The sequence below is a fragment of the Mya arenaria genome, chromosome 11, assembly GCF_026914265.1.
Source record: "Mya arenaria isolate MELC-2E11 chromosome 11, ASM2691426v1".
In the NCBI taxonomy this organism is placed as follows: domain Eukaryota; kingdom Metazoa; phylum Mollusca; class Bivalvia; order Myida; family Myidae; genus Mya; species Mya arenaria.
This window is the reverse complement of record NC_069132.1, coordinates 25,801,318-25,814,094: the sequence shown is the minus strand read 5'-3', so window position 1 is coordinate 25,814,094 and position 12,777 is coordinate 25,801,318. Positions and strand designations below refer to the sequence as shown.

Genomic DNA, 12,777 nt, shown 5'->3' with positions numbered 1-12,777 from the left:
AAAATTTTTTTTAGGTCTAATATCGAAATTGCAGAAAAAAAACAGTCATAGCATCAAAAATTATTTTGGTTTTAATGGGGTTCGAACCCACGCTGGCAAAGTCAAGAAAAAATTAGAAAACAGCCTGCTAGTCAGCACGGCCACCGGTTCTTAAACAAAAGTGGTGGACATGTTGACCTGTTAATCACGCATAACAACAGCCATAATAAATTTTCAACTGCATTATAAATGCTGAAAATTGTGGTCTTCAAAGATATTTGAGCAAATATCAACATTTGCTGAAGGGTTGTAGCATTTGCTATTTTTGTTTTAACTCTTTTGATTTGCCACACTTTATTTCATAAATAATACAAGTGCATTTTACAAACCATGAGCGAGTCACTTTAACTTTTCTTACATTGTAGGGTAAAAATTAAAAAAAAGAGAGATTTTTTTTGGATTTTGGTGGTGTTAGATCAGAATTCATTTTCAATGAGTGATCACAGAAAGCAATATTATTTGTGAAACTAATATATTTTACATAAATATTAATAAAATAAATTGATCAGTGTACCTGGTGAGTTTTGTGGTGGCTGGCTTACAGTTTTCGCTGGGAGAACTGTCCACCTCCATATTCTCTGAGCTTTCAACGTCTGACATTGCCATCTGATGATTTATCACTTCCTGAAAATAATTTTAATATTATATCATCTATGGATTGAACAAGAGTTTACAGTATACAGCCTACATGTACATTTTCAGCCATAGAATGAAATTGCAGATAGGCAATCATTATCATAAAGAATTTCAACTTTCCGGGGTTTTCAAGTCCACCAGTGATGTTGTTTTCTTAGTCAGTTAAATGACCTGAAGTAAAATCTTGATCATCACTCCTCCCATTCTTAATCATTTAAATTTTACTTCATATCATCTAACTATTATATGCTACATGCATGACCATTTGGTTGATTCACTGCTGCCTGAAAAACAATAGTATTTTGTATAACAGCCATAGGTCTCAAGCTGCATGCAGTTATCTAGCAGACATGGTCATCTAGGTTATATTCACTGCCAAGAAATAATTGTAATCATACTAAAAGCATATCAACGATAGATGCAAGGCTACGTAATATCCAAAATGGTCATCTACAGGGGCGAATCCGGGAATTGGTGTTAGAGAGGGGCAAGTTTTGCCCAAACAAATCATACACTGCCTCCCCCAGAGGGAAAAAATATGTAGGTATAATGTGGTTGGGAGTTTGAGGGTCCTCCCCTAATAACCTTAAAAGGAGAATTAAGGATTAAGATAGATTACATCAAAAATATTCATAATATACTAGCTTGTCCATCAATTTAGCAAAGCATGATCGAACAACATTTTTGCACTCAAGAGATAGTCAATCTGAACTGCCTGAACAGCAGCTTGTCGTTTGTTCTTGCAAGCGTATAATTTCATAGCTGCAATTTCATTGGTTGAAATGAAGCCTTAAATGCAAACTGTACATGTATGGATGCTTTGCGAGGGAAATGTGCCCGCCTCTTGTGTAATATGTTTAACATGATATGTAAAAGAATATGCCAAATTGCTGGAGGCTGCAGTCACTGTCTCTTTGATATGTGTGTTTTGTTGATTGACAGGCCATAGATTCTGTACTTCATTTGAAATTCACCTGGTGGTTTTGGGCAGAGGAAAAGTTGGCTGAATAATGTATAGCCCATGAATTATATCAAATTCTATTCTGAAATCAGGCTCTGGACCATTTTAAAACTGTCTAGTTTAATATAGGTCATATAATAAAACATCATGTCCTGATAATTTTTATTTATGGAATATTTTGGAATTTTATGGGGGAAATTTCTCAAACATCATGGGTTTCCTTTAAATCACTGCATGACGCTGCATGATGGTCATCTATTCCATTAGTTGTACTATCTTAGCTCTTAAATCATACATTATATATAAGTTGATAAAAAGTAAAAGATAAGGGCCAGTAAAGGAGAAATCTTAGTCATGGGGGACAACAATTCATGCCGAAAAACAATTACAACGCTAAATTTAATTCTATCCACCCAGATTCTCATTAGCTTAAAGTTCTGGGTAGATGGCATCAAAAAAATCCGAACATTAAGCTTAAACTTAATTGAGCGTTGTAATTGTTTTTCATCATAGATATGCCACTAATTTTCTGATAGTCATACCACTTGGACTGTTTTGTCCCCTGTGACATAGATTTCTGCACTTTTACTGGTGTTTATCTTTTACTTTTTAATGGGATTTAAAGTTGGAAATTTAAGAATGTTACAGAAAGAGACAAGAAAAAAGTTGATGCATAGCCTCAATTCGGGGCAATGAAATTAGAAGAAAAACGTGCAAGCAGATAACCAAAAATGGTTATTATTTCAATGATAATATTGTTTTATTTTTGTTGTACATGTGCTCGAAGGACATTATGGTTAATAATATTGTTACAATAGTGTAAGCCCGGAATTAAAGATATTCTGTTGTTTTTTTACCAAGCTAATCCTCAGGTTAAAACTAAATTATAACAAAAAAATAATTATTTTGTTTAGGGATGCAAACTAATATTCGAATATTCGATCGAACGTTTGGTATTCTAATGTCAAAATCGGTATTCGAATATTCAATTTTTTTAATAAATAAAAAATAAACCTTTTTGCTACCACCGTCATGTTGTGTATAATTTTCGTTTCTCTTGTTTTTACAACGAATGTTCCCTAGTGTCGGAGGCGTATTTTTAAAATATACATACGTTTCTTCAGATGAAATAGAGTCAATGGTCTAATACATAGATTTCAATAGCATGAAATTCACCTTTTATTTGTACCAGCATGTTTTGTTTATTTTTTGCTTTATAATTAATTTTGTAACACATTTCACTCATTATGAGTGTATAGAACATGGATAAAAACACTATACATCAAAGGGGAATTATCTGGAGTTTATTCCTTCGAATGACATTTTCAAAACAAACAATTAAGCTCTAGATTAATTTTTCAAAACTCGACATTTTTCCTGTCACCAAGATAGATTACTGCGTAGGAGGTTTACCAACATAAAGGATATTTTAATAGTACCGTGTAACCTTCATCTATTTGATATCAATCGGAACACCTCGGCCTGTATCTTTCTCGGAGATGGCCGGGTTGTTATGATTGAGTTGGTATTTAAAATCAAAATTTTCAAAATGATAAGCAGAGCTGCTATAATTTAAGGTTTCATCATCAATTAAAGTTTTATAAAACAAACTAAACTTTATATTTTATCATGCAACGTGGAAACTATTTAAAGCATTGTTCTGCAATTTATGAACTAGTCCCCAAGCTGGAATATTTCTAAAGTAATATCAAATATAGTTGGCGCCCATCTGCGCGCCGACTAATTATCTTTTCTTCTAAATCTATCCGAGAAAAACAGTGTAAACATAGTTTTCACTGTTTAAAGCTGCAGTCTCACATTTTGAGCGTTCTCACACCTGTTTTTATTTTTGTCTTGTAATGAACAAATCGTAGCATAATCATCTGCAAACCATTGATATAAGATTAGTGACAAAATATCTGATCGCAGTTTTAAAATCTATCTTCGAAAATTGAAGTTACTATCGTTTTAAGAAAAATGATTTTTTCGGCATATAACATCAATTTTCTAACTAACCATTATAACATTCAGGTTTAATTCATGTGCTCTTAATTTTTACTTTCATATGATTTGCTAGATATCATAGATTTGCTTCCATCAAAACATGAACTTTTATAAAAATAATTCAACTTGTCTCCGTTAACCAGGTTTTCACAAAGTAAAACCTGGTTACTAGAATGATGTACATCGTTGATCGGGTGGGCAGGCGGGCTAGTGATGGTGCAGGCATCAATTAAATTACATATCTATGAAACTAAAAAAATTAGTTAGGGTTGACATATCTTGACCAAATTTGGTATTAAGGAAGAGTTTATGGAATGGTCAAAGTCACTGTTTCCTGCACTTAAAATAAGAAATAGATCAAAACAAATAATTTTAGTAGAGTTAACATATTTTGACCAACTTGGTATTTAGGAAGAGTTTATGTAGACCTTTCATGGGATTGCAAATGGGGCCCCTTGGGTCAAGGTCAAGTTCATTGTTACTAAAAATTGAAAAAGGGTTGAAACTGAAAAACTTAAGTATGGGTTGACATATATCTTGAACTTAGTATGTAAAAAATGCTTATGGAGGTGTTCCTTAGGTCAAGAGAACGAAGTGTTATTAAAATTACACCATTTTACCACAAAAGATTATGAAATATAATTCTCTGCACCATCAGTGAATGAAATACTGAAAAAAGGAAAATATTCCTTGCCGACCTGTTCACTCTGACATCCCTTGATTAAATCCTCAGGGAAACAGTCTGATAGAGAGAAGAAAGTTATATATTTGTTTTTGTAAAGAGGTTGATTTGTGTCTGTAGAGAGATAAATTTGGAGTCCAAAGAGGTTGATTTGCGTCTAAAGGGAGGTGGCCCATTTCTATATCCCTGCACAAATAATAATGATGAAGGCGATGTTGATGGTGATGATAACTATGATGCCTCTTGTAGATTTCATCACTCCTAAATCACAGGTGGTTGTAACCTCTCCTGTCACCATTACTCACTCCATGTTGGGTATAATCCTTGTCAGTGTAACTACCCCCATTTTCTTATATTCATATGGTTTGTTATGCCTGATGAAGACAGTTGAATGGGCTGAGGGTAATCTCATGCAAGTCTGTCAGTCAGTCAGTCAGTCAGGAATAGTACAGCATGATGTAAATGTCAAATACTTAGTTTAGTCAAGATATGTCAACCCTAACTTCAGTCATTATGTACTAACCATGTTTCTATATTTAGTAACAATGACCTTGACCATAGGGGCCCAAAACACTATCCCATGAAAGATCTTCATAAACACTTCCTACATGTATATATCAAGTTTGGTCCAGATATTTTAAACTCTTAAAGTTATTGAGTTTCAACTGTTTTTCTATTTTTAGGTAAAGTGACCTTGACCCGTAGGTGCCCCAAACGTATCCCCTTGAAAGAACTTCATAAACCTTTCCTAAATACCAATTTTAGTCAAGTTAAGTCACCCAGCTCTAACTAAAGTTTTAAATTTTAATTGTTTGCAACAGTGACCTTGACCTTGACCATAAGGGCCAAAAATCCAATCCCATGAAAGGCAGTGTTTTTTATACAATATTTTACTAATGAGTCCCAGGACGCATTGGACTACAAATCTGGGAGTCCCTATATTGAAGGCGCGGGTCCCAATTCTCAGGACATTACTTGAGAGAATGTGTTGATTAAATATACTTCACATGAGCTGTTAGATTTTTTAGTTCCTTAGAAAGTCTAAATTAAACAGTACAACATCAACAGAACTCTTCTGAATCAACTGTTTGTGTATGATTGCACAAATCGCACATTGATTTCGTGGCTTCATCAAACGAAAGCCAACTGTACAACTTCTGCAAGTCCTTATTGAATTTGCTTACTTTAGCTTTTGGTCGAATGGGGTCATTGCTCACGGGAGTTACCAATGTGCTTGGCAAAGATGCGCTGTCGTTTAAAAAACAGGACAGCGTTTGCTGATTTGCGTCAATTTTTGTGTGTTTTTTTTTTCGGGACCATGTTCAGACGGCGGATTTTGTGTTTATTTGTGTATACCTAGTTCCGAATGATTGGACTTACAATATATACAATTGGACTAGCTTAGCATTATTATCCACTTCAGAATCAACCCAGATCGGTGCTTATGTAAAAATAACTTCGTAAAAATGTTAAGAAATCAGAAAAACCCATATATATGGAAAGGACTGTCCTCTAGCAATTTCAATGCGCCGCGCTAACACACATGAATTGTTTTTAACACTGCGTCTGAGGAAATATCTGTGAGTCCAGGATGCAGGACGCAGAGGTAAAAAGATTACTAGAAAGGTATCCTCATTCTCTTTCTATATATACAAAGCTTGGTGAAGATATGTCAACTCTAATTTAAGTTATTCAGTTTCATAAGTGAATTTGACAACGTACAAAGGCCACTGCCTTAAGACTAAACCCCCTTCAGCATAGAGAAGCCGCATCCACAGTCTGCAGTAGGCGCCTTATGTTAGAAGACAAATGGTAGTGATAACAGCAAGCTCCTTTATTCCGGTTTTCAACAGGCAAACCACCCATTGCAAAACACCTGTCACAGTCCGCTTCTCAAGGACTCATCAAGCAACATGCTTTGAATTGAATGTACCATCTGGGGTGATGATCAACTAGGAAAACTTCTGCTTCAAGCTGTCTTCTGCCCCAGTTCTCCTTTGCTTGGTTGGAGAAGCAAATGGGGCCAACATCTGTAGGCTGTACATATTTTCTTTGAGAAATAAGAAGCTGAAGGATCTGAATCTACAGCTTTTTGTTTCAACCTTTGAAGATGATTGGCCAGTCTTTAAAGCTGCACTCTCACAAATTTACCTTTTTTTCCAACTTTTTTATTTTTTGTCTTAAAATGAAAACTCTGTGTGTAAATATCTGCAAATCAGTGATATAAGACTGCTGACAAAAGATCAGATTGCAGATTTTCATATTTCCATTCCAAAATTGATGTTTTATGGCTTAAACCGTTACTAACGGTTTAAGAAAAATGCATAAAACATCAAATTTGGAACTGAAATATGACAATCTGCGATTTGATCTTTTGTCGGCAGTCTGTTTACACTGTTTTGCAGATATTTACGCAAAAATGTGCTCGTTTCAAGACAAAAAATAAAAAAGTTGTCAAAACGTTCAATCTGTGAAAGTGCAGCTTTAAGAACATCCACTGTTGCTCAGTTCTTGATTTTAACGTGATTTTCTTAATTTCATTTCAAGGTGAACTTCAAACCTACCTCTCAACATACGCAAATCCACCTCTCTGGTACTATCAGAGTTCACATGTAGTGACAAGCTTTCTTTATAAAAATATTCTTAGTGAAATCTGCATTGAAGGCCATTTATTTTGTTGCAAAGTTAAGACTGCCAACAATGTAACTAAGGTTATAAATTTGAATCTGACATTAAATTACAAATCAATATCATATGGCCTTAAAACACTTAGACCTTAGTACCTAGGTACTTATGACCTATTTACAAAGTTTATTAACTTGATGGCAGATGCTGTCATTTCTTCTCAACAATATCTTTTAAATACTAACTACTGTAATCTAAGTCATTGTAAATGCATGGTTAAAAGGTTTCACATTCCAATTTCTTTGTATCTCACTGGAAGGCTATATTTAATTGAAATGACAATGTAAAAAAGGTCATGCATGCAGTAGCCCAATAGGAGCTAAACCCTCCACAAAGCAAGTACATTTCCGTGAAAAAATATTGTCATACAACTACAATCTACTACAAACAAACATTTTTTTAAGGATTGCCTAAACTAAAAATACCTGTATACCAAACTGATTGAACATTATTTAAACAAAATTGGACTTGTTTGATGTGAAAACAACAGTAAATTTAGTCCCAGTTTTGTTTAAAATTAGACATAGCTATGACCATTATATAGGAGTCGTCCCCCTTTAAAGGGACTTGACACCAGATGATACATTTGGAAGAAAAAAAGGAAACTGTCAAAAACTTACATAAAATTGACATCGTTGTGTACAATGCATTGAATCTTATTTACTGATGAACTGTCACACCCCTTTACGCCACATGCATCTTTCGCAGTTTATGCCAATTTTTCCAACTCCAAATTTACTAGGGTTGTCTACCACATAAATCCCATTACATTTAAAACAAGAGCCGTCGTAAGACAGTGTGCTCGACTTTGCTGCTTTGACTTCTAAAGAATACAATAACGATGTAATAATACCAAGTTTGGTCTCTTTATGTCAAACCTAACTAAAATTATTTGATACATAAGGTGACTTTGATGCTGCCCTCCCACCAGCCTGCCCAAACAATGGCGCAAGTCATTCAAATAACTTTATTTCCCATTATGAAAATGTGGTTAAGAATATACAAATATGCCTTTCAAAGGAAATTAAAAAAAAAAAAAAAAAAAAAAAAATAGGCTTAAAACTGAGTTATGTTTCTTGTTGTAAGATGGTCGTAAATAATTTTGAATTTTATTAAGTGCATTTAATGAACATTATAGAAGTTTTTTTTTATTAAAATCCCAACTTGCCCTTAACTTTTACTTGCCTAAAACTTTAACCTAAGTCAATCAGGGGCCATAACTTGTATTAAGGATATGGAGTTATGTAACCTCATTGGGTGATGGTCCTGAACAATTGTGTGAAGTATTAAGTCAATTGAATGAAGGGTATAGAAGTTATTAAACAATATCCCAACCTGCCCTAAAACTTTAACCTAAGTTCCATAGTCAATCAGGGGCCATAATTTGTATAAAAGATGGAGTTATCTAACCTCATTATGTGATGGCTCTGAACATCTGTGTGAAGTATTAAGTCAATTGAAAGAATGGTATTGGAGTTTTAAGTGAAAATCCCAACTTGCCCTAAAACTTTAACCTAAGTCAATCAGGGGCCATAACTTGTATTTAGGATAATATGGAGTTATGTAACCTTATTGTGGGATGGTCCTGAACAACTGTGTGATGTATTTAATCAATTGAACAAAGGATATAGAAGTTATTAATAAATATTCCAACTTGCCCTAAAACTTTAACCCAAGTTCCATAGTCAATCTGCGTAAAGAATAATATGGAGTTATCTAACCTCATTATGTGATGGCCCTGAACAACTGTGTGAAGTATTAAGTCATTTGAATGTAGGGTATTGGACTTAATAAGTGAAAATCCCAACTTGCCCTAAAACTTTAACCGGACGCCGACACCGATGCCGATGCTGGGGCGAGTAGTATAGCCCACCTTTTCTTCGAATAGTCGAGCTAAAAAGCGACGGTATATTTATCTGTACTCATAAACTGATATAATTTTAACTGGGAACCCATTATGCACTATTTCAAACAAGGAAACAAAGATTAGACAGCAATATGATTGTTGAGTCAATTATTTTGACCATGATGTAAAGTGATGTATTATCAGCCTTCTGCTAGCTCGTATTGACAATTCTAGGCTTGTTTTGAGGAAATACTGTATTTGCCGATTTTTTTTTAACTATTTGGTGTCTACTCCCTTTAAAAAAAAACTGCTTTCAAATTTTGCAGTTTTTGGCGAATGGTATATTATTAAGCCCTGACCCCCCCCCCCCCCCCCCCCCCACCAAACAACAACGTTTCCAATGTTCAGGCTTCATTTTCATCTCTGCATAATGGGTATATATATATAGTGGCCCCTTCTCCCCCACTCTCAAGAAAACTCCTAAATCTGATACATCTAAGGTTCAACAGATTCCTTAAAGGTGACAAAAACTAAATTCATAGCTAGAGTCTCGAAGGCCTCATAACCCCATAGTGATAACCAGGGCAATAATAAAGTGCTAACTCAATGACTGATTCTTATTAGAGCTAATAAATAAATTAACTTGTTAAAATGGATTTATTATTAAGACTGTACTAATTTCTTTTAGCTCAACTGAGATGCAGGCCGAGAGCTTGAATAATGAATAACACTTGAGCCTTTTCCTGGGCAGAAACCAGTAAATGTTTCCATTTGGAAGGCCATGATACCTGAAGTTGCGCGATCACAAAATCCTATATTACAAGACCAGTGTCCCCCTGTTAATCTCAAGGATCACTCATGAGTTTCAATCTACTGGTGCATAATAGTATTTTTTATTCAGTACTTCATTTTTTAATAACCTAGTTCCATTGTTAGGGGACTTAAAGATTCAGTAAAGTAAACTGTGTTTTCCCCTTATGATATTGTTAGGATGTAGGAAAGAAATTAGATATTTGATACAATTCAAAACAAGAGGCCCAAGAGGGCCTATGCTCTACTGGCATGGCTCTTGTGGTCATTTTCAATCCAGAGCATGTATGTATGAGTAATAGGCAACAAATATATGGTTCACTTTTTGTCTTTGGGTTAGCTGAAAACACTGCATGTTCAACATCTATTAAAGGACAGAAAAGTGTTGTAAGCAGATTAGTTGCATGAACTATTTTAATATGTGCCAAGTAAAGGTAATCTGAGGGTAAAAAATATTTGCTTTCAAAACTGTACTCATCGTCAAAATTTCATTTCTGTAGCTTTAAAAATAAAAATGTTGGTCAAAAGGTCAAAGTCAAGGACATTAGAGGACAACATTGATGCTCTTTTGCAAAACTGTACACATGGTCAACATTTCATTGCTGTAGCTTTGAAAATTAAAAAGTAAGTCAAAAGGGGTGGGGCCAGCTTTTGCCCAAGGGGCATAATTTCAAATGTTTTGCCCATATGATGCACCACAACAAATATCAAAGGTATGGGCCTTGTGGTTTGAAACAAGAAGATTTTGAAAATATCTCTTAAATAAGTCTCTATAGGAAACTTGTGACCCACCGGGCAGTGCCAGTTTTGACCCAAGGGGCATAAGTTGAACAACCATGGTAGTGGACCACTAAATTAAAGCTTGTTCAAACTAGCAAGGATCTGCATAGCTCTTTCAGTAAAAAAAGGCTTTTAACATTTCCCAATTTAAGTATACCAAACCTGTGAACCCGGGGACGTGGCCAGTAATGAATCCAGGGGTATAACTTGAACAAACATTTACAAGCAATTGTGACTTTACATGTAAACTTGGCTAAAAATAGACTTTGCTCATGTAACTTGGCTAAAAAATAGACTTAGCTAAAAATAGCATTTTTTTATACTTTCAAGGCCCATAATGTAGGCATGCATGGGCGAATCTGGCTGGTTTTCAAAAGGAATCGAGCTCTAATGGATATCTAAATACTGTACAAGTTGCATCAAGATACAATCAAAACTGAAGACTGTATCGTGTTCACAAGCAATTGTTTACACAATACAGTCAAACCTGTATTAAGTGGCCACCTTTGGGAAAAGGTAAAAGTGGCTGCTTACTACCGGTGGCCTCTTAGTCCAGATTGGACACTTTGGCTTTGTTCAAACGGAGGCCGATAATGTATCTTAACCACCACCTCACCCCACATTCAGTATCATCAGTACCATTAAAGAAAGTTGATTACTATAAAGGTAGAAAATAACAACATTATTCCAAATTTACAAATTGAATAAAAATTAATACTTAGCATAAACACAAACACACTAAAATGATTCCACACAACTACATGTACATGTTTAAGTTCAATGTTTAAAGTATTCCGTCATTTTCGTTTGCGTCACTTCATGCATTGGCGGATCTGGCTGGTTTTCGAAAGGAACCGAGCTCTAATGAATATCTAAATACTGTATAAGTTTCATTGAGATACAATCAAAACTGAAGACTGTATTGTGTTCACAAGCAAATGTTTACAGTCGCACAGACGCACATACTACGTACACATTACCATCGCATAAGCTCTTCTGGCCTTTGGCCAGTAGAGCTAAAAATTACAAAAATCTGAATTGCAGGGTTTCCATGGTTCCCGCAGAGCAACCTTAGTTTTGCACACAAAAGCACATATATATATATGACAGAAGCAGTGACCTTCTTTTCTCCCACACCAGATAAGTAGATCCAAAACATTGACCATGCCGGAAATTCCTATCTTGCCTACGGGCAAAGATAAAACAAGTACCCGTATGGAACTCCTTTTTTATTGTCATCACACAATTACCTCCCTTGTTGAAGACTGTCATCTGAAGCATCATGGAAACTTTGTCTTGTGGCAATATTTAAAATCCAAATTAATTATTTCTCACTTCAAATGCCACCATAAAAAAGTTTTAACACTCCATTCAAGAAATTATGCTGCACTCTCCTTAGAACTACATGTATTCAGTCTTCCTGCAATGTGCGGTCCGCCGGTGTCCGGCAAAATTTTTACAGGTCTGGCAACTCTTTCGTAAATGATGGTCCAGATGACCGACATATTTTGAAACGACTAAATAGGGAAAAGGTACATAAAAGCGAAATCTCTGTAAAAACTGTTTGCTGATTATTTGCCTAAGCTGTAGTTAGTCGATCCCAAATTGATATTTAACATCACATAACATCGCCAGAAATCATCCATTTCCGATATGGAATCATGATGTTGATTGCCGGAGATAAATGAGTAAATACGAAGCATTTGTAACGGCATTTTATTACAACTGTTTTGATTGGTTCTAGGTTTGCAACAAGGCACAATCAAAATCGTCAGCACTCAATATGCTTCAGCTTCGAAGTCAAAATGGCAGCGGTTGGTGGAATCACCGGAAAACACCTAAATTCGGGCAATGTTGAAATATTTTTTGTGACTAAGTGTTTTTTTTAAACGACATGTCCATGTAGTGTGTATATATTATTTTTGACAATTAAATCAAGAAAGCATAAACACCAGTTGATATTCATTTTTTATTCTTTTGTATACTTTTTAATGACATGTTTGTTCGGACAGGCAAATATTTTCATTTAACTGAGGTGGGAGAAAAAGCAAATTCCCTAGCAGCTCGTGTAAGACAGGCTCATCCCAACCCTCGTGCAGGGTGTTCTGCGAAACTCGGTTCACCTCGTTTCTGCAAAACACCCTACACTCGGGCTGGGATGAACCTACATGTATCTTACGCTCTCGACCATAGAAGATACTTATAATCTTGTATCACCTGTTGACTTTTTTTTAACAAATGATAACTCTTTTAGTTATTTTGATATTAAAAAATGTGCATTCTCATAATTGCAAAAGAAATCACATGCACTGACTGGCTACATGTACATATAAT

At 35.1% G+C, this 12,777-nt stretch overlaps 1 protein-coding gene across 4 annotated transcripts in view; it reads right to left on the bottom strand.

Annotated features, from left to right (window-relative positions):
• LOC128207677 (hypoxia-inducible factor 1-alpha-like) overlaps positions 1-12,777 on the bottom strand; it is a 151,615-nt gene that overhangs the window by 134,885 nt on the left and 3,953 nt on the right. For all 4 annotated transcript variants that reach the window (XM_052910744.1, XM_052910742.1, XM_052910743.1 and 1 more), the window contains exon 2: positions 554-663. Coding sequence is in view for 2 of the 4 variants with exons in the window: in XM_052910742.1 (XP_052766702.1) it covers positions 554-645 (92 nt within the window). In the remaining 2 variants the exon portion in view is untranslated. The remainder of the gene's footprint in view (positions 1-553; positions 664-12,777) is intronic.